This window comes from Lepisma saccharinum, chromosome 23, assembly GCF_977018435.1.
Source record: "Lepisma saccharinum chromosome 23, izLepSacc3.1, whole genome shotgun sequence".
NCBI classification, from domain to species: Eukaryota; Metazoa; Arthropoda; class Insecta; order Zygentoma; family Lepismatidae; genus Lepisma; species Lepisma saccharinum.
In genome coordinates this window covers 31,628,891-31,651,645 of record NC_139251.1, presented here as the reverse complement: position 1 = coordinate 31,651,645, position 22,755 = coordinate 31,628,891, and the positions used below count along the sequence as shown (strand labels likewise).

The 22,755-nt window shown below is 37.1% G+C and overlaps 1 protein-coding gene across 1 annotated transcript in view; it reads left to right on the top strand.

The window, feature by feature from the left end:
- The window catches only part of LOC146005282 (kelch domain-containing protein 4), a 55,822-nt gene that overhangs the window by 16,073 nt on the left and 16,994 nt on the right, over positions 1-22,755 (top strand). Inside the window, exons 4-5 of the mRNA XM_083144403.1 lie at positions 769-935; positions 5,049-5,198. Coding sequence (XP_083000529.1) covers positions 769-935; positions 5,049-5,198 — 317 coding nt within the window. The remainder of the gene's footprint in view (positions 1-768; positions 936-5,048; positions 5,199-22,755) is intronic.

The following is a 22,755-nucleotide window of genomic DNA, read 5'->3' as shown; positions in this document are numbered from 1 at the left end:
AGAATTTCGAAGAGAGCGGGCGTTTGGAAAACACCTAAAAAATCACTTTTTTTGTTCTCACCATGATCAGCAAAGATCCTCGTTTGCACAAAGTAGTGTGTCCTAGCATCCCATCGCCATGGTGGGTGAAAATGAGAGAAAAACGTTGCAGAAATGCTCAGATTTTTAATGAAAAATGAATCATGAAGTCTCAAAATCTGATGGAAATTAGTGCAATAATTGTAGAAAAAGGTGGTATTGTTGCTGAAAACAAAAATGGAAGGCATACTCCAAAATAATTTTGGTTTACATAGCTTAAAGCAAAATTGGATAAGCTAAATTTTGATGTACCTCGTTTTTACGTAGGTCTGCTAGTTAATTTTTAATTGGCCAAACTTGAGTATCCATAATTTTAAATCCAACAGTAAATTATATTAAAGATATAAATGATGGTGAAATGGTACAAAGGCTCCATTGTCCTAACCACCGTACGACAAAATAAATAATGGATTTCTGTAAAAATGACAAGTTTTAAGTTTTTTACATTGACAATAAATAATCATATAATAGAAGAAAACTGCACATGAATGACGTGATAAATGTATCATGTATATGTTCAAAAATCTTTGCAGTAAATTATGATCTTATGCCCTGGAATTGGTCTTAGTTTTATGAGTATGATAAGTAGAATATATAAAGTATGTAATAACTTGCATAGTAATGTAATGTAATGTATGGAATAATAATCTGCATAGACCATTATTGATTATTATGTGTTATTGTCTTTAGTGCACGTGGTGGGCCCTCTGCAAGAAGCGGACATAGAATGGTGTGTTCAAAAAAGCATTTAATTGTTTTTGGAGGCTATCAGGACAATACAAGAGATTACAAGTACTTCAATGATGTTTATGCTTTTGATTTGGAGAACTATGCATGGAAAAAGCTTGAGCCAACAGGTAAATTTACCAATAATTTTGTGTATCAAATATTTCTTCCACATTTTATTATCTTTAGTGAATACACAAGCGAACAGTTCATGTACAGTGATTTTTGTTTTAATTCATAGTTTATTTTTCTATGGCAAAAACCTTCAGAATCATCTTATTGTATAAACTTATTAAGGAGTAAGGAAATTTGAAAGGTTATTTTTTTGGGCAGAGAAACCATACATTTGTTCTATATTAATGTTAGGTTTAATTAGAGGTTACTGACAAAATTTGAAGAATATGAAAATGCCACTTTTGCAGAAGTAATCAAATTTCAGGTATCCAGGCCAGCATTGCCATAGCCTAGTTTTCCTCATGTCAGTTTTTTCCAGAAACACACTCACAAAAAGTCAAAAGTAGGTTTTGTAGATAATTCACATGAAGTTAGAAATTGTGAAATATAATGAATGGTGAACAGTTCCAGTATTCTGAAAATAGGAATCTGCCAGAGTATCAACATTGATATTGGTTCAAAGTTTTTTTTGGCTCTTCTAATTTTTACTGAAACCAATGCTTTTAGAGTCTAATTACTTTCGGAACATCTGCAGCGGACTACGCGAGTCTGCCTAGCGAGCCTAGTGGGCGTGTAGAACCTGAGCAGGGGGCTTAGCGATAGGTTCTGTGTTGAGATGACTTCTGCGGCTCACTTCGTTGATTGACTGCTTCGAGAGTTGTGACTCACTTCAAATGCATAACAACCAAAGGTGTTACGGAAATAATCTCCCTCTACCAATATGCTAATTTTGTTGTTTGTATTTGGCTTTTTCATGTTCCTAATACTGAAATGTTCTTTTCCACGAGTGTTATTCAATAATTTTACTCTTGAAATCTAGCACCAGTAGTATAGGCACCAAGGGTAAAATAATGCATTCACAAGGCAGAAATACCAATTTTAAAGTGTATTCTTACTTCAAGGAATTGGCGTCTGAAGAAGTGCGTGCTAAAACTGTGTTATCTCAGAGTGCATATTGCATCTCGGTTATAAAACAGGGTAAAACATCTACAGGAAAACCTCGTTAATACGAAGTTCAAGGGACCAAAAAATGTCAACTTCGTATTAAACGACTTCGAGTTATCCAAACTTTTCAAGATGGCACCTGTTTTCAGGTGTAAATAAAGTAGAGTATAAATTAGCCCCACAAAGGATATTTTATACTTGGTGGGAGCTCAGAAAATAAGCTTTATATGTACTATATAATAATAATGTACATTTTAAAGGAAGTGTAAAAAATGTTACACAAAATGAGAACACGAGCTTAACGCGGACACAAAGATTACAAGGAGTCGGTTAACACCATTTATCCTGCTTAGTTATACAACCGGTTATGCACGGGATGCATGTTGTGGCAAAAAGTCTTATAAAAAACGGTATTTTCTTTTAATTGTGCAAAGTTGTTGCTCTTCCACGAAATTCTTACAATTTTAGTTCATAAGAAACCCGTTTGCATGGAGACCTACGGAAAAGAAAACAATCTCGTTTATTGCAAGAAGTGAATCTTGACAGTAGTCACACGCGAGCAAGAGAGGGGAGATAATCGGACAGAATGAATATTGGATTTTATGTACTAGAACATTGTCCGTTACAGGATTAACTGGTAAGAGAAGATTCTCTTGGGAAAGAACACAACCTTTCCCTGGCACAAAACAAAACAAAAAAAATCGGGCCTGTAAATTTCATTCTGGTTCGGCTGTCTAAAACACATCCTAAAAAAAAGTCACGTATTCTTTGCTTCAGTTAACTTCATATTTGCCCCCCCCCCCTCCCCTTTTTCAGGGAGCAGTCCAAACTCTTCCTCAACTTGCATTGTAATGAACTCTGAAAAAGTAAACACACAACTTGCGATGTTTGCACCCAATGTGTACCCTAGGACACATTAAACAGTGCCGCACTCGATAATCACTCTGGTTTGGATCCCACTTTAAACTGTATATTTAGTTCTGCTTAGTTCAGCAGTATAAAATGAACTAAAAACAAGTTTTACGAAACTTGCGTATTTTCAGATTAATCGACAATTTATTGTAGGTTTCAGGAGTATTCTGGAGGTCAAACACTCGCTCCGCCAAAACTTTTCCTCTCGTATTCCTACATTGAGCATTGCGGTTTTTTTTTAACAGCAGCACGCTAATGGTTCTGAAGAAAAGCGGGGATTATATGGCTTTGCGAGATTCAAAACAATGAAGCATATTCCTTCCCACTGGATGAGTCATTGCAGTTATCAGCAAGCCAGAGGTTTCCAGACGCTAGACTAAACACTGGCGCCAGCTGCAGCGTAAACACAATGAGCCCGGCTGGAAGTTAGAGCAGCAGGTGGCAGAAGGGAAATCATCGGCATTTTAAAGATAAGGCAGTTGTCGAAGACCGAACTTTTAACAGCAGTGTGAAAAATCACATTACCATGCACACCAGTGGCGGATAATGAGCTGTTGTAGGAGAAGGAAGGGGGTCACTTTTCTTTTACTTATCATGCGGTTTTTGTTCGTTTTAAATAAGGTTTTCAGAACTGTTTGCTTTTTTTTAGACGCCAAAGGAGCCGGTGTGCGCGCACGAGCAAGAATATCGTGGCCGAAACAATTAGCAACGGACCCCCCCCCCCTCCGTTTGCTGATAGATAAAGGGGAGAAGTCACTCAGACAACAAAACACTGTTTTGGCAAATTTTATGACCGGCACAGTTGGGAAACGTATGAAGCGGGAAACTGGAGTTGTAACATACGTAAGATCGATGTCAACTTTTGCGGGAAACCTAGATTACAACGCATTAAGCGGGTTGACGATCTTTAGTTGGCCTATGCGGCTTTGATTATCTGTAACAGTTTCCCTTTTTTATGAGGTTCTACAGGGCACAAAGAACACGCTTTTAATGAAAGTGGTTACCGGAAGTTGTCTGCTACCAGGCCAAAAGTTGCTCGCTCACGGGAAATTGCTGTATCTCGAGCTCAGAGCTAGACAGATTGGTGAGACTTCCAGGCGCCACGCGTCTTGTATTTTGGAACATTCGTGCGATCTTATCTCGCATTTCTCATCTGGCACTGGTGAATATTTCCAAGGTGGCGCATTCAGCGGGGAAAGAGCTTGACCTCCCATGCACATTGACAAAGAATGTCAATGTCCAGCGGGCATTTCGGGCTGCTTCCCTCGAGTTATCAGCAGCTCTTAGGACAAGGAAACATGTCAAGGTCAAGTTAAAATAACGTCCAATCTCTTTCCACATTCGATCTTCTCTTGTCGACTTACGCAGGTGTCTACTTCGAATTAAGCGAAACCAGTTTTACGGAAGGGTCTTGTAAACAACTTCGTATTAAAAATTATCCGAATTTCGATTTATCCGTACTGAAATACATTATAAATCCTATCTTATCGGCTGGGGAATGGGAAGAACTTCGGATTAAAGGGTACTTCGTATTAACCAATATCGTATTAACGAGGTTTTCCTGTACCTCAGAAATCGGTGAACCCCTATTCAAATTTCTTGGGAAGCATGCTAGGAAGCTAAAAAGTGTTACCAGCTTAGATGACTAAAAAAGATGTACTCCGCTATTCTGCAGTCTTTCCCTTCTGCTAGCAATTAGTTGCATGCTATGGAGATTGTTGTCCCCATGCATCTAAATATGTAACAACTGAAGAAGTGTCGTGTTCACTTTTGCTCAAGGGGTCACTTTCATGTTTACTTTGGGCCTCCCCGATGGCGCAGTGGTAGCGTCATCTTGTAATCAAGGGGTCCCGGGTTCGATACCCGGTGGAGGCACATAGTGGTTCGGATCCCACATTAAACTGTAGGTCCATTATCGATTAGCCTATCTGTGCATAAAAAGGACTTAAAACACCAAATCAATGAATCAATCATGTTTACTTTGGTCAGTAATACATACCTGCATGCCCTCAACTTCCGTATAATAAACAATTCTGCTGTGTGCTCTGTCTTTCGATGCTTTGATATTTTTCTTGTTGTGTATTTAAGCATTGGGGGGGGGGGGGCAACTGTATGCCAAGCATGCGACTGACGTTAACTTTATAATGTTACATATTGATTCAGCAGGCTAAGTGTATTGCTTCCTCTGTAACATGATATTTTCTTTCGTTCAGGCACACCTCCCGCTCCTAGATCTGCATGTCAAATGGCATCCTTGCCAGATGGGAAGATTGTCGTATTTGGTGGCTACAGCAAGGAGAAGTTGAAGAAGGATGTGGATAAGGGAGTGGTTCACACGGACATGTTCCTTCTGTCACCAGATAGTGAGTTGATATTCTCATATAAGGAGGCAAAGCCTGGATATTTTAAAGATTGCTAGCCTGTTCTTGCAAACTTTCAAAAGTGCTTGGAAAATACTGAGTTTACTTGAGAAGTGAAGAGAGTAAACATGGGTGGATTAAACGTAAAACTTTATCTTTTTACCATGTTTCACAGGCATAATTGTCACACATTTTATGCCAAATTTTTGTGCCAAAAAAGAAAAAAAGAGAAAAGGTGCAATCATTATGTGAAGCATTTTTTTAAAAATGTGCTGGAATTAACCTGTACTTTAAAATCTTCAGAAAAATTAGAATGCTTTACTCACGAATATACGTTAAAAGTTAGTCCAAATCAACACATGTTAAAAGTTAGTCCAAATCAACACACATCATATCTTCATAGCAGTTTAGTGAACATTTTCCTGTATGAAAGAAAAAGTTAACATTAGTTATTATTGATTTGTTCATTATAGCCAAAATATTACACTTGATAAAATGTATTAGTGTTGTGAAGTATGGACTAGCAAAATTTAAATCTTCTGTGCTATTATTAGTTTTGTTATCTGATGCACTGATGTGACTATTGTGCGGTGAAATATGGTAAATGTGTAAAAATATCTTCAGAATTATCACTCATTTTGTATTCAGACTTTTCTAGGTTTTCCGGTTACTTTTAAATAAGTTTCCAGTGCCTTCCATATGATTTAACATACAAGTTACTAACACGTTGTCTTCAACTTTACATGCCAATCAGATGAATAAAGTTTATCCACTATTGTTGAAAATATATGAAGAAAAACAGAATTTAAAAAAATAATAATATATATTTAAAAATATTTCCATAAAAAGAAACCAGTTTGGAGGAAAAAGTTAAATACATTTCAGTTTCCAAGGCAAACAAAGTAAACATTGAAATTATGTGACTTTCCTGGGTTTTTGTACATTTTTACAAAATCTAAATTGCCAGGTTGATTTTTCTTTCAAATATTTTTTGCATGCTAAAAATAGCATAGCAACCTCTTTTAATCGAACTGCCAAACCACCAGCTGCCCCATGGCTTGGAGAAATTATTTGGAAAATTCTATAGCATATTCACGACACACTTATCTTCAGGATCACTTCATCACTAGAATAATCATTATATAATATCTAATGCTTTTCAATATAGATCATTTTCTTCATAACCTTACTTACTTACTGATCGGCGCTACAGTCCATGTAGGTCCTTGGCCTTCCTGACTACCTCTCTCCATTCATCTCGATCCTCTGCTTTTCTTCTCCATCCTTTAACTCCTAATTTTCTTAGGTCCTCTTCCACGTCCTCTATCCATCTTTTCCTGGGCCTACCTCTTCTCCTTCTCCCTTCCGGTTTTCCATTGAATATTTTCTTGACAACCAGTCCTTCTTTCATCCTCTGAACATGCCCAGCCCATCGTATTCTACCCTGTTTGATTTTCACTACAATATCTGGCTGGTTAAATAATTCCTGTACTTCCATATTTGTTCTCATTCTCCATCCCTCTTTATCTCTTACCGCTCCAAATATCCTTCTCAGTATTTTCCTTTCCCACCTTAACAACCAATCTTCCTCTCTTACCGACATCACCCAACTTTCTGAACCATACATTACTTTGGGTCTTAATATTGTTGTATATATTTTAATTTTTGTGTTCCTACTAACATTCTTAGATTTAAACACATTTTGCAAAGAAAAGTACCATCGATTTCCACTTGTTATCCTTTCCTGTATTTCTGTAGCTGTTTTGTTATCTGCTGTTATTATTGAGCCCAAATATTTAAAGGCTTCTACCCTTTCATATTCTTTTCCATTTATTTTTATGTAAGGTTCTCTTCTGCCTCTTTCTGGATCTCCCATCTTCATATATTTTGTTTTATTTGTGTTCACTTCCAGTCCTAGTTCTTGAGCTTTCTCTTCTAATATTTGATAACTCTCTTCCATAGCTTGCTTATTCCTTGCTATTAAAGCTACATCATCTGCATATGCTACTATTTGTGTTAGTCTATTTAATATTGTTCCTCCAGGGTTGATTGGTAGTTGTCGGATTACTTTTTCCAATGCTAAATTAAATAGTATTGTAGAAAGTAAATCTCCCTGTCTCAGTCCTTTCTCTACTTTAAACAAGTTTGTCATTTCCTGTTCTACTCTGACTTTACATTCCGTTGTTTTCATTGTCATTTTTGTCAGTCTTATCAATTTACTTGGAATCCCAAACTCTTTCATTATACTGTAGTTCTTATTTCTTTCCAAGCTGTCATATGCTTGTTTAAAATCGACATATAGTTGGTGAAGTTCTTTTTTATACTCATAGAACTTCTCCAACACTTGACGCAGTAAAAATATCTGGTCCATCGTGGAGCGATTTTTTCTAAATCCTGCTTGGTAATCTCCCATGATTCTTTCCATCCAATCTTCCAATCGTGTTGCTAAAATTTTACCAAATACTTTGTAAGTTCCATCCAGTAGTGTTATTCCACGGTAGTTTTCACACTTAGCTTTATCCCCTTTCTTATGTATCGGGCATATTATTCCTACTGTCCAGTCTCTGGGCATTTCTTCTTTTATCCAAACTTCTTCTATCACTTCATATATGGCCTTCTTCACTCCTCCACCATATTTCAACAGCTCCGATTCTATGCCATCTTCTCCTCGTGCTTTATTATTCTTTAGAGACTTTATTGCATCTTTTACTTCCTTTAAAGTGGTATTATCTCTTCCTCACTTATTTCTTCCTCTTCATCACTTTTGCCCTCTTCTTTATCCTCCTCATTGGTTCCGTTAAGTAATTCACAGAAATACTCCTGCCATCTTTCTTTTGTCTCCAATGAGGTTTCCTTCTTTATCCTTGTAGAAAACTGCTCTGGGTTGGTATCCTTTCTTCAGATCTCTTGTTCTCTCATAAAACTTTCGTATCTCATTTCTATTTTTCGTTTCATCTAACTCTTCTATTTTATTTCTCTCAAACTGTCTTTTCTTAGCTCTACATGTCTTATCTGCTTCTCTCCTCTTTTCTCTATATTCTTCCACTACTTGTCTTGTTCTCCGTTGAAGCATCCTTTTTCTGGCATCGTTTCTCTCCTGTATTAATATTGAGCATTCTTCATCAAACCACTGTTCTCTCTTCTTGTTTTGTTTCTTTCCCAATGTATCCTCTGCTGCCTTACCTATTACTGTTTTTAGTATTTCCCACTTACATTCTAGTTCTCCTTTCTCCCATATATCCTTTTTGGTTTCTAGTGCCTCCATAAGTTTTTCTTGGTATTCCTCTCTTACTCTGGTATTCCTGAGTTCCTCTACATTATGTTTCATGTTCTTACTTTCCTTTTTCGATCTTTTCACATCAATTTTCTGTCTATACTTGATTCTCACTAGATGGTGGTCTGTGTCACCATCAGCACCTCTACAACTACTGATCTCCATAATATCTGTGGCATGTCTCCTGTCTATTATAACATGATCTATTTGGTTTTTTGTGCGGCCGTCTGGAGACACCCAGGTCTCCTTTTTTATGTCTTTTCGTGGAAGCCAAGTACTTTTAATTACCATTTCCTTACTGCTTGCAAAGTCATCAATCTCATTCCGTTATCATTGCTTACTACATGCAGGCTTTCTTTGCCTATTATGCTTCTGTACATCTCTTCTCTTCCTATTTTGGCATTTAAGTCCCCTAATATGATTTTTACATTGTGTCTTTGTACATGATTTATTTCTTCTTCTAATTTTGAGTAAAAAGCATCTTTCTCCTCCTCCTCTGCTTCTTCTGTGGGGGCATACACACAAAACATTGTGATATTGAAGAATTTTGCTCTAACTCTGACTGAGCACATCCTATCATTAATTGCTGTAAAGTTAATAATACTTGGTTTAATAGACTTTTGGATTAGGAAACCTGTACCATTATTACCAGTTTCTCCTCCACTATACATCAGTATATGTTTTCCAGACGTTATCATTCCTTGTCCTTTCCAGCGTGTTTCTTGTAATGCTAACACTTTCACTCCATATTTTTCTATTTCTTCTCTTATTTCTCTCAGCTTTCCTGGTCTCTTCAATGTTCTTACATTCCAGGTTGCGAGCATTATATCTGTTTTCCTTCTCATTAACCTTTTCTTTCGCCGGGTCGTCAACAAATTATCCGATCTCCTCCGAGGCAATCTTGTGTCATCCGTAACAAGTTCTTTTGACGGGGTAGGGGAGTTAACCCTACGCCCAACCCCCAACCTGGAGGAACAGGATTTATTTAGGGTTTACTCCCCTAGGTAGGTTGGTGTTGCTTTGCCTTCGGAGCCCTTCCTACCCCTTGGTTTTCTGTCAGGGTATCCTTCCCTTAGCCTTTGGGGATCCCTCCCCTCCCTGCAAGGCAGCAGGGGCCGTGCTTATTTAATGGCGGCACTTCTTCGCCATGTTACAGTGCTGTCTTTGGGCATTTCTGGGTTTTAATGGGTGTGATCCTGCCACAGATCACTCCCTCCAGACCCTGATAGCACTGCCGCCTCGGTCCGGGATTGCTTATTTGTTATTCGCAGCTAACCATCATATCTGATGGCCATTCGCTATCCGCCACCTGCGACCCGCCCAGTAGCTGATGCCCGCCAGTAGTAGTATTGATACTACGGACGGTGCGAGAAAGTACGAACCCCTCTCCAGCAGATTTGCTATACTTAAAACTTGCTCAACATGCCTACATGAGCTTTTTGCTCAAGTGTGGAGCTCTTATAATTCAAGATTTTTGTAAAAAATGCCCTCGGGAATTTTTCAGAAAGTACGAGCTCCTCTCCAGCAGATTTGCTATACTTACAAAAGTTGCATCAGCCAGATTTTTGTTTATAAACTTGTCAATTTTTGACTATACCAGAAATTAAGCTTATAGTATGTTTTTCTGTCAAAATTCCAGGAATTTTGAATTGATATCTATTGGGTTCTGAGACCGAGTGGAGTGTGGTGTATTGTCTTGTAATCAAAAGGTTCGGGTTTGAGTCCTCATAAAATCTGATGGCAAAATGTTAATATTGTAGTTTTGTAAACAAGGGGCTCCAGGTTCGAGTCCTGAGAGATGTGGCACTCCATACGTGAGATTTTGAGCTAGTTGATAGCTCTCAGATCTTAAACCTGGTAAAAATGTTATACAACAGAGCAAAATTATTCTCTATTAAGAATCGCCAGAGTTTTGTTATCTGGGTAGAATATTGGCTGAACAATACGGCCGAAACTGCCTGATCAATACATTACAATAGAATGGAGGTCAAGTCAACATTGCATGTTTTTTCCAATCTTTTGATCAGTCCCATGTTTCCGCCAACAATTAATCTTGCTTGCCCGGGAGTTGTATGTCAATAGATATAATCTATATTGCGTCTTTTCAGAGTTATTCTTCATCAAAGAGTAATTGCCTTTTTTCTGTATGCCTGAGTGATTATATCTATTGATATTACCTACACTGTGCCTTTTCCGAGGGAAATTACATGTCATTTGTCATGGAACTCAAAGAGAAATTCTTATCTACACTATGCACCCTTTTAGGGACCATCCATCATATTGAGGAAATTCTTTTATGGATATTGTCATGCAAATCGAATAGCAGGTTTGGTTTTGTCGCAATAATATATAAGCACAAGTCTGTAACTTACAGAATAATTATTGCAATATTTCTGTATTTCAGCTTTAGGCAAATGTATTGTATTTTGGGTAGGTATCTGCTACGAGCAGAGGTGGTATAAAATGGGTAGGTAATATATTTTCTGACGGTAAAGTATTGTTTTATATCCAAAGGGCCTCCGTGTTTAAATTGTGCTTCTAGAACTGCTCTGTGACTCTTTCATTTCTTACATCATAAACATATGATTTTTCCCCTATGAGAATGACACTACAAATGGTGTCATCGGGTAATGCCTCGTGGAATTCACAGATAATTTTAATGTTTGTCCTGTCATTAACCACAACTTGTTTCCTTTTTGAAGTGTTAATTACAAACATGGGTCTCCGTGCTTTGAATTCATCTGGTGCATAATACAGGTCAGTACTACCAGTAGTGACGCGCTTGAAAGCCGAAAAAGCTTCATATAACTTGAGAAAATCATCCTTGGAAATGTCTAAATTGTAATTTTCTCTAGGAAAAACCTCATTTCTACCATTTTTAAGATATATGTTCTTGATGTTGCAGTTATCAAATCTACTTGAATTTTTTTCCTGATTATTGTGTCTCCCAGTCTGAAACAGTACCACCACAAAATCGGGCATGTCAAATTGAATACTGGAGAATGAATTTGTGGCATCAAATTCATAATAAGTACCAGAGGCAACCTTCTGTACACATTGATATGTGTAAAATTGCAGAGGAACCTGTGGATTTTTTAGGATATCAGCTTTGTATTTAAGAGCGTAACTGGCCTCATATTCAACAACAGGGATTCTTAGCTCCATAGTCTGAATAATGCATCTGCCTGCATCTGGTAGGGTATTAGGCAGAGCTTCCCCTGTAGTGTTTAATGTACTGTACCTCATCAAAGCATTGTTATCATTTGCAGCTCTTCTAAATGTAATTCTTAACCCACCCTTCCACATAATTTCTTTGTAATCCGAGAAGAATCCTGGCAACAGGCGCATGGGGAACAGCACTGTATGGTTCTTGGATAATATCTTATCACCAGCTTCAAACCCGCCTATTTTGTAGTAAGAAGCCTCGGTTTTGGATAATTTTAGTGTGGCCAAAGCTGTGGAGGTAATGCCGGGATAATCTATTCTGTTTATAACAACACCATGCTTTCTGATCTCAATTTCAGAGAACAGATGCGGTACAAAATTGTCTACCAATCTTATGTTTGAATTTGCCGGATAATCTGTTCCATCGAGCTTTACAACATCAAATTTGATGTATAGATCTGCTCTGTGGGGGTGTATAAAGCCGTCCCCTACATCAAGATCAACCTCAATCTCTGTGTTGGGTTGATTTAAATTTGCAAATGTCCTCCTGTTTGGAGGGAATGATTGTAGCTCATAACTCTCAATATTTTCCATTGTATGTATTTTTATTTAAATGTTAATCTCTATGATAGCAGTTGTTGTGGCTCCAGCAAAATCAACTAATTCTTCTTTTTCATTAGTGACCATCAATTCAATGTAATCTATTCTGTTATGACACACAGGAAAATATAATGTTGGGGATGGATTGTAGATGATTGGCTCCATGAATTCGGAATTAGGTTTGAATGTTGCAATGATGCCAGTTTGTTTGTGAGTGCCTATGCCATTTGATTTGGTGATCATACCCTCAGCCACATTACAGTGAATGTTCAGAGTCTCTATGGCTAAGAATTTAGGTATATTAATAGCAGTGTGTTTGATGGCTGCTTCAAGTTTCGTGTTGTTCTCAAAGCCTAACAGCTCTCCTATAGTACCTAGATCCACTGTTTCTGTAGCAGATACAATCTCTACTCTGTGAGTGACAGAATTTTGACTTAACACTACACCTCTGGGTAATTGAGCATTTAGAGTGGATAGATTATATTGCCCTGGAGTGATGACAATTTTTTGATCCCCTACTGCAATTGTATTGTTGTGGTGTGTAATATTAGGGATCAGGTACATGCCGTAAAATGCTCTGAGAGCTATTGTTTTGGGATACACAATGTCATCATGTAATTTGAGTTTCAATATTGAATTTTGGCTGGTGAGATGGAATACCCCCATGATGTTTCAGATACCACAAGGCCTTTTGAAAATTTTCAATTGATGGTTTATTTATTTGAGACATATATCTAAGAACAGATAAACACAAATGTCCGCAATTAACATCTTTGAAATTCTGAACACGGGCATTATTGTAATAAAGATTGGATGAATTTAGATATTTTACTAAATTTTCAGGTGGAACACCTCCAAATGAGTCAAACACAAATGCCTCATTTTTTAAATATTTAAGATAGCAAATCCAGTGAGTGCCCTGATTTTTGTACTCATCCAAATTAACAATGCCACACTCTTTGTTGAGTGGTTGTTCTGGTAAAGAATCAGACATGTACACACCCCTAAAATGTTTGATGCCCAGTGGCTTGATTAAAGCTTCAATATCTTGGTTTGTAAGCGGCTCTTGTTTTTTTTAAACTTATTCATGGCTCTCTTAACACCTTTACCTTTTTTCTCCATGGCCAGGTTATGGCGCCTCTGCTCATCTAATTCTGCCCTATTTTTCTTGGCATCTATTACTGTTTTTGCTATGGCGGCTGATCCCCCAGCCAAGCTCCCCACAGCCCCGAGAGCAGCTAAGATGGCAGGGATGGTAAATATGAAACCCCCTGTATGTGATTTTTTTCTTGATTGCTGTAATTTTTTTAATTGGGGGGTACTGAGCAACAATTTCATACCATGTCCCTTTGCAAGACAAGAATTTTTTTTCTTGCGCTGCTTTTTGGTCAAGAGACTGTCAATAGTTTTAAGAGATTTGAGACCTGCATAAGGTATTTGATACATAACACCCTTGGCCTTCATTGTAGGTTTATTATATACATATTCACAACCCCCACCCCAGTTTTTGTTTGGTGCTCATAGCTATGGTGGTCCCCAATGCTGATATTCTCTCACTCAAAGATGCATCTTTGCTTACAAATCTGCCAAATGCAGCCTCTTCTAATTTCTTGTCTGCAACATGTCTCTTGTCAAGATCAGAATGTGTGTTGTATGCTATGTCATGGTCTCTACAAGCAGCATCTAGGGGATTAATACCAGGATCACCTCTGTTTAATCTATGATCCAATTTTGTGCCTGGACCACAATACTGATAGCCTGGAATATGTAGTTCAAATGGCAGCTTGTTTATAATGTCATTAACAAGGCCCCGACCCTCAGAAATATTCCAAAATTTAGGTGGTAGAGTATTAATAATTTTTATGAGATATCCAATCCCCTTAGGGTCATTCACTATAAAATTAGACAATTTTGTGCTTATCATGTCCATAATTCCAACTTTTTCATTGTAAAAATTGTGGTTGCCAGCATTTTCCTCCCCAGCTATGACCAGCAACCTATCCACAAGTTTCCTGACATCATCAACCCACACAAATTCTTTGGGCAGGGTGTTGTATTGTTTGATTCCACTACCAGTCTTGATCTGTGACCATATGGGCTTGATTAAATTATTGTATTTTGCCCCACTGCTAGACTTGACCCTTTTTTGTGTGGGATCATTGTTCTGGTATAGAGCATCTGATTTTATTAATATTTCTTTGTAGTGTTCATAATCTTGATCTGTATAGCTGCCAGGCCTTTTCCTAGTCATCAGTTCCCACAACCCAGGTGTGCCGGGGTACTTAACAAAACCACCTTTTTCTCCGAGACGAGATTCTGAATAAACAATCAGATCATCCCCCATAAATGTTACTCTGAAATTGCCAATTCTATGTATGATGCTCCCATCAAGCTCTGTGTCAGCATATAAGCCAAACACCTCATCTTTGTTGTCTTTAGGTGTAGTTAAATATTTTTGAGCAAGAAGACCCAATTCAATAGGATCCTGTGTAGCTTCAATTCTTCTAGGAGCAACAGGACTAGGTGTATGAATACTGGAAAGTGGGGTGAATGGATAATCTAATATGTTCCTTGCAGCTACAGGTACAAGCTCCGTGATCAAATCTTGATTCTGCTCTGTAACAGTTTTAATATTCTTACCTAAATTATTAATAGCATCAATTACAGGCTGTTCTGTTTGTTTGTGTTTTTCATAAATTCCCCGGTTCTCTGATTTCCATCCCTTAAATCTTTTTACAAGATAATCTCTTAACTTAAGATCGTCAATGACTGGTCGTTTCATGGTTATTTATATATGTTTCAACGTCTAGAAAATCGTTGATTTTATTTCTGTATTTGCCACTACTGGGTGTTCTTGTCATATCAATTGTGACAAACCCATAACTGTCCTGGTTCCAGCACCTGCTGCAAAACTTGGAAAAATCATTGTAGCTCAAGTCCCCACCTACATATTCATCATGTATGTGTTTGAGGTTGGTATGATCTTGATGAAACACACATATAAAATTGCTGTTGTCTCGGATCAGCTGCTTCGGTATTTTAGAAAAAGTCTGTGCCAGGTAGAAGCAATCAATGTTTTTGTGTCGGCCCTGTGTAAAGAAATTTCTAACCTTGTTTTGATTATCCAGTATAATGTCATCAAACACAACAACAGAATTATCGAGACATTCGTGAAGTGGTTTAACATCTGGTTCAAAAGTGGCAATATCCAATCCATCATATAGCTTCATCAGCTGCTGATATTTTAATTGTTCCAAGCTCTTAGAGAAGATATACAAGTGCCTGTTTTTCCAGTCTAACCAGTTGGGGGCTAATAAAAAATTATCAACTATTAGTGTAGTTTTACCACAAGCAGATGGCCCAACAATAAGACACCTAATATTATCAGGCAGCAACTTGCCATTTCTCTTATTCTGTTGTTCAGGTTCTGGCAGCCTCTTTATAACATCCCAGGTGCTCATATTATCACTTTGTCTGCATCGATCCAGCTGTTTTCCGGATGACCCAGCCATTTGACAAGTAACTTGTTGCCTTTTCTGCGGATGATTTTTTCTATGAGATATGTGTCAGGCTGTTTAGTTTTGCTGAGTTCTTGTTCATAGAATCTGCCTTTGAGAATTTCTCCTCGGTGATCCTTTATTATATATGTATTAAGGGTCCCGGGTTTAACTTGAACCACTGTAAATAATTCGGTGCTCCAGTTTCTTGTAAAGCCTCTCTTGAATAAGTGCTTATATTTGCTTATTCTTACTTGATCCCCCACCCTGTATTTGGCCCTTCTTGTTGTTGCCTGGTATCTAGGATAATAAACAGTCCTGATCAATTTTTGCTCATCAGATGAAGTTACTTCAGAGGGTTTCATGTTGATTGTGGAATGGACAGAGTTGTTATATTTATGTAGAAGTTCTGGAAGAATATTAATCCATTTATAATTACCTTGGAGTGTAAATTGTTTATACATAAGATTTTTTAAGGTTCTGTTGAATCTCTCTACAATTGAGGCTTTGAGATCACTGTAACTCGAGTAATGTTGTATTGCATGGCTTTTAATAAATTGTTGAAACACTGAATTATAAAATTCTTTGCCATTATCTGTTTGCAAATAGCGCGGTGATCTTCCACTCTGATTGATGATTGTTCTGATGGCTTCTGTAACACATTTTCCAGTCTTGGATTTGAGTGGCACAGCCCAGGCAAATTTTGAAAATGTGTCTATTACAGTAAGTAGATACTTGTAGCCCTTGTTGATTTTGTCTAAGTTTTTCAACTGTCCACTTGACAACTCAATCAAGTCGCTCTGCCATAAATCATCTATGCCCTTTGTGACTACTGGCAGTCTCTTAAAATTATGCCTGGCTTGTCTGTGTAATTCATCAACAACTAGACATAATATGTAAACAAGAATATTGCAACTATAGGGTGTTCAGCAGCTGATACTGCAGGATTTTCTAAATATAATTTGTCTCCTATTTGTATTTTAAATTCCAGAGATCCATCATCTTCAACATATGCTGTTTCTAATGTATTGGGGTCTGTAAAATCCTCTAACTCTACACTGGTGATTTTTGGTTTGTTGTCAGCATTTGTTATTGATAAGGTAGGGTAGTGATGTGCCTGTGGCTGATGCCAATATTTGATCTTGATTGGTCTCAATGTGCCCCCAACAAAAAACTGGTAATAAAATTGTGCAGGGGACAGCATATATATTTTGCCACCTGGTGTAAATGGTGAATCATATTCTTTGTTGGGGATGCTGTACAATTCAAGAATTACTGTATGTTTTGGATTCTCGATTATGCCTGTTATTTCTTTTTCTGCTGTAAGCAATCTGCTTGTTACAGATTCAAGGTGCTCATTGATGGTCCTAACAACATCATCGTGGCCTGGCTTGATTTTTATGTCCACAATAAGTTTTTTGTATTGTTGCACAATTTCTTGTAGCTGGGTGGCAAAAACAGACAGAGCATTTGCTTGATTGGATTCCATGGTCCCGAGCTGTTGCTTGATATTAGCTACAATTTGTTGCAAATTTTCAACAACTGCCAATTTTGAATTTTGAGCAGTAAGATCATGGACCTGTCTTCTGATATCCTCAAACAGGGCATGCAGTTCATTAATATGTTGATTGGTTGGTAGAGTGGCCACTGTCTGAGTGAGATGTTTGATCTCTGCTTGGATATTCTTGATATCTTCTGATTTCAATATCCTATTCACTGCCCTCTTAATATTTTTAAGTTCCTGTGATGTGGGAAGATTTGATACTGTATTTTGCAAATATTCAAGTGCCAATTTCACATTGTTTAATTCAGATGCATCAGCCACATTTTGCATAGCATTTTGGAGCAGGGCTATATCTGCCTGAGTGGGTGTTGATTGTTGTAAAATTTCAAGCTTTGTTTGGATATCATCTATCAAGTGATGAAAATGAGATAGCTCAGATTCAGTGTTGAGGTTTTCAAGTTTTGTGATCTGTTGCTGGACACTAACAAGAGTATCTACAATCCCGGGCAATCTGGATTCTAGTACATTTGCCAAATCACTTTGCACTGCTGCTATTGTACCTTCAAGATGGGTTATGGTACTTTGAATTTTTCCAAAATCTTCATATGTTTCAAGTTGCAGCTTAATGTTGGCAACACTACGAGTTATTGCATTCAAAGCATCAGAAGATGGCAAGTTGTTCATAAAATTTTCAAGTGTCTCAATTTTTTCTTTAACCTCGGCTATGGCATTGTGCAGAGGGTCCAGATTAGGTATTTGGAGTGACTGAATCTGTTCTTTTAGAGTGGAAATGACTAGATCAAAATCTTCTTGTGATTTTATGCTTTTGACAATTGTTTGGAGCTGTGTCTGGACATTATTTATTTGCTCTTCCAATTGCTGTTTCAATTGCTCAGAATTGGTAGCCTGGGTTTTAAATTTGGTTTGAAGAGCTGCTACAGCTTCTTCTAAACTTTGAAAATTATCCAATGTTGCCAGATCAGTATATTTTTGAAGCAATAATTTGAGTTCAGAATCAATTTTAAGAAGAGGGTCCATGCATTGTGATTGTAAATTTGTAATTTCTAATTGAAGACTGGCATTCAGTGTGGTTTGTAAAGCTTGTAAATCACTTCTTAATTTCTTGACTCTGACATCAAGCATCAGAATCTCATCACTGTGATCTTCATGTCTTGTATGGCCGAATATATCATTAGGCATTTTGTTTTAATGGTTATTTATTATAGAGTATCTGATTCTTAATTCTATAAAAAAGGGTATAAGCTTGTCATATGATCCCGGGACCTCAATATATAAGCAGTCACCAGCAGAAACAGTATAAACAGTGCCAGAAATCATGTTTGAGTGCTTAATTCTATAAATATTTCTCCCTACTGAAATCTTGACATCACCCTCAGGGGTTGTAATAAATTGCAATTGCCCACCTACAGGTAATTGGTAATGATTTAAATTATTGTTAAATATGTACAATGTTTTGCCTGTTTCTTCATCAACATCTGTAAGTATGCTGTTCAGATGAATAATTAACAAGCCACTCAGTTTAGACAGTATATCAGGAGAGGGTTGTGGTGTGGGCAGGTCCATAATACCTTGTTTTTTGAACCCAAATAAGTTCATAGGCATGTTTATTTATTTCAAATCATGCTCTGTAATTGGGCATTGTTTCCCACTTTTCAAATCACAATGCCCCCAAGGTAAAGTATGTATGCCACATGATAAAATACATCTCTTGTCATCATGTGGGTCCAGAGCCACTTTTCTTACAATATTTGAAGTCAACAAATGATCCACACTCTGAATTCTGCATTCTGATGTTCTGATTGAATTCTGGGACTTGATGCAATTTTTATAATCTTCAAATTCAAGATCTTTTTCCACAGTAACTCTGCCAACGCCCTTGGCCTTTTTGACAACAGCACTACATGTTTTAAAACTGTACACCTTGGCACTTAACCCAGCAAATTCCACAATAACATCACCAAGTGTCTCATCTTTTAACTTGCCAGGCACCTTTTTGTTGTAGTGGTGTTGAATTATTGCATGTTCACTGGTATCAAAGTATTGAAACAATTCAGGCTGTGACATATCTTGATAAACATCTTCTGTTTGAATATCAAGAATAAAACTATCCGTGTCCATGTACAATAATTTCACACGATCACCATAAAAAGGTTTCAACACATCATAATACAATATTAACATATGTAATTTGGACAATTCCAATATCACAGCCCCTACATAAATAGGTTTATCAAACTTGATCTTTGTTTTCATCATGTTGAAGAGTGCCATGTACTCATCATAAATTCTTCTGTAATTGAAGTTGGGCTTTGCAACCAATTTTTTGCTCCGGCTGGGGTCAGTAATTATTTTAACATCGGTATGTTTCCTGACATTTTCAATTGTTTTGCCATACACTGAATTCACCATCAATTTAAACAAGCCCTTATCAAATTGGCTCTTTGCAGATGTTCGAAGCTCTGTATTTGTATCAATATATGGTTTCAACCATTCTGAGTGCCTGAACCTCAAGACTTTGCCAACTTTGGTTACTTGAACACCATGTTTCATCAGGAACTGGAGGTTTTTGTAATATATGACATATCCTTGTTTCGGATCCAGAGTCATCATGAGCTTCTTCTGTTTAGAGCCAGGTGAGCACTTAACCTCGGGAATTGGGGACAGATCAGAAAATTTATTGTGCAAATCATCAGGAATTGTCAGATCAACCTCTATGAATAGGCCATATTCACTGTCATCAAAGTCCTTAAGATCTTCAATATTGAAATTTTCAACCCATTCAAGCTCTGCATATGGCAGTTTATCCATCATGGCATAACCATAGAGGTTGTTTGCATCTACATACGTTATATAATTTGATGGCCGTGCTGGATCATAATCAGGCATATACTTGTTATTTGCTCTGGCATATCTCTGGGAACATTGCACCATCCCTCCTCTTATGCATTCCTCCATAAACAGATACTTATCTTGATCGTGGATCAGATCCAATTGCATTTTAGTGTTCAAAAACGTTGCAGCCCATGCTAGGCCCGGGGCACTGTAAAAATATATTGGATCCAGTTTATAATTTTGCATGGAAGATTTTCTGAATGCTTGCAATATATCATCTAAGAGGGTTACATCAAGTTTTAAATATGCCATGTGATAATCACCAAATGTCTTGCATTTTAAATTGTTCCACATCAACTGAGCATGGTGATAATCATCATCAGTGATTCCAGATCCTCTGATTTTGCTGTAAAACTCTTCTTGTGGTGGCAGGGAACACTCATCAAATTTAGAAAAATCTGTAACATAGTCATATGGATATACACCCTTCCGCCTAATTAATTTCAGGTCCTGATTTGGAAACAATGCACGTGTGATTTTGAATTGTTCATCAGATAATTGAGAGGCCAGTGTGGCCAGGCCAGCAGATAAAAATCTGTAAGAATCAAGAAATCTTATGTGAATAGAAACACCATCAACTTTAATTATCTTGCTAATAGATATATATTTTTCATCATTTTCAGCTAAAATATTTAAATTCTGTTTGTCAAAACCCTCGTACCTGATCAGATGATGGAAATCATAATTGGATGCTCCATGGCAAAATATGGGGACAAATCTTGGTCTCTTGATCTTAATATTACAGCTATTACACAGGGCCATTAAGAATTTACCATCTGTATGAGAATGGTGTTTCACCTTGATATTTGTATCTGAAAATTCACAATCACATACCGGGCATTTTTCTGCATTGTTGAAATCCTCAATCTGTTCCTCTGTTAAAGGCAACATAGGCTTTGATTTTAATAAGATGTTAGATGCTATGTCACGGCACTCATTTTCTATTCTATGTGCAAATATTTTGATGGCATCTGGCCCCATGTATGAATATTCTTTACTAACAACACCATCCTGTACAACCACATAACAAAAGCTGGAAGGTTCATGTTGCTGGTATGGTGTAATTGAAGATTCTTCTGGATCTGGATTGCAGAATGCAAGAGGTTTGAGGTTCGATTCGAAATCACAGACAATATGTGCTGGGTGTTCCAACAAGGCTTCATACTTTTTGAATTTGCAATTTTCACTTGGATTGGGCATCACCATATGAACAGGTTTATGGTTGCCACAGTATTTCAGATGCTCAATTAACTTGTTTTTGGCAATTTCTGCATTTTTTTCACGAACCCCATTTACCATTTTTTGACCATCAAATACAGTTAAGCATCTTCTACACAACTTAAATATTGTATGAGTTTTGTCTAGTTGTGTTCTCACTAAAGCTTGAAGACTGTGTATCAGAGTATAATGATATGTACTATCTCCTTCAATTAAGAGCAAATCAATCGGAATTGCAGCTTCATCATCAAGTGTACTGATTCTGAGAGGTGCTATCGGGCAATTGCCAGTGGAACAAGTAAATATATTAATAGATAATTGTTTGCCATTGATGTGCCTGGCCCTTTTTTCAAATTTATCAATATTCTGAACTGACATTGGATATTCTAAACCCTCCATTACATCGTCAAAATCATGTTCATGCTGTTTGTAATAACTTATTCTCTCAGGATTCCTTGAAACTGGATACAAAGCAGCTAATATACACCACAAAAAGCATTTCTGGTCGGTGTTTTTTATATTGACCACGGCTCTTTTGTTTTTGATATTAGCAGGTAATGGCAGATATGTAGATCCTTGTAATGGGCTGAATTCAGAAATATTAACATATAACTTGTGTGATGAACCGCATAGGCTCCATCCGGACTCTTTTGCAGCAAATTCAGAGTGTTTAATATTCAGTTGATTTATCAAGCTGCTTATTATTGTGTCTGAATTTGCATTTGAATATACAGGTACAGTTTCTGTTATGTGGGGCTGTGTAAATTTTGTGCCATTTGGTTTCTTATATTGAGTATACAATTTGAGGGATAGCTTATAAGAGCCATTTTGTGCATTTAGAATTGCCTGGAGATCAGAATTTATACTGTTCAAGAAATTCTCAATGCCACATCTTGGCTCTGATACAAACCGGTGATCCCTTAATTGGCCGTTAAAACTGCTACGGATGGGTTCATAGCGTGGCTGCTTTGCTGATCTGGCATTAAGAGGTGCTTCGTGCTTTCTTTTCAGACCAGATGTTGATGACTGTACAGAGCAAGTATCTTTATGTTTATATGTGAAATATTCCATGTTATATTTTCTATTGCATTTGGGGCAAATTTTTGTGGGAGTTTTGTATTTGTCTGGATTACAAATTTTTTGATGCTTGGCCCAATTAGAGCTGGATATATTCTTATTGCACTGATTACAATATTTTTGATTCGGCATTTTTGTTGTTGTTTATTATATACAATTTCCTGGGATTCAATTCAAAACTTTATACTGAATAAAAAATATCAGTTGGGTTCAGCACTGTACTTTGTGTGTGTGTATGTATATATGTGTGTATACACTTAATATTTTTGGTTTTGGTATTTATATAAAATTTCCTGGGATTCAAATCTAATC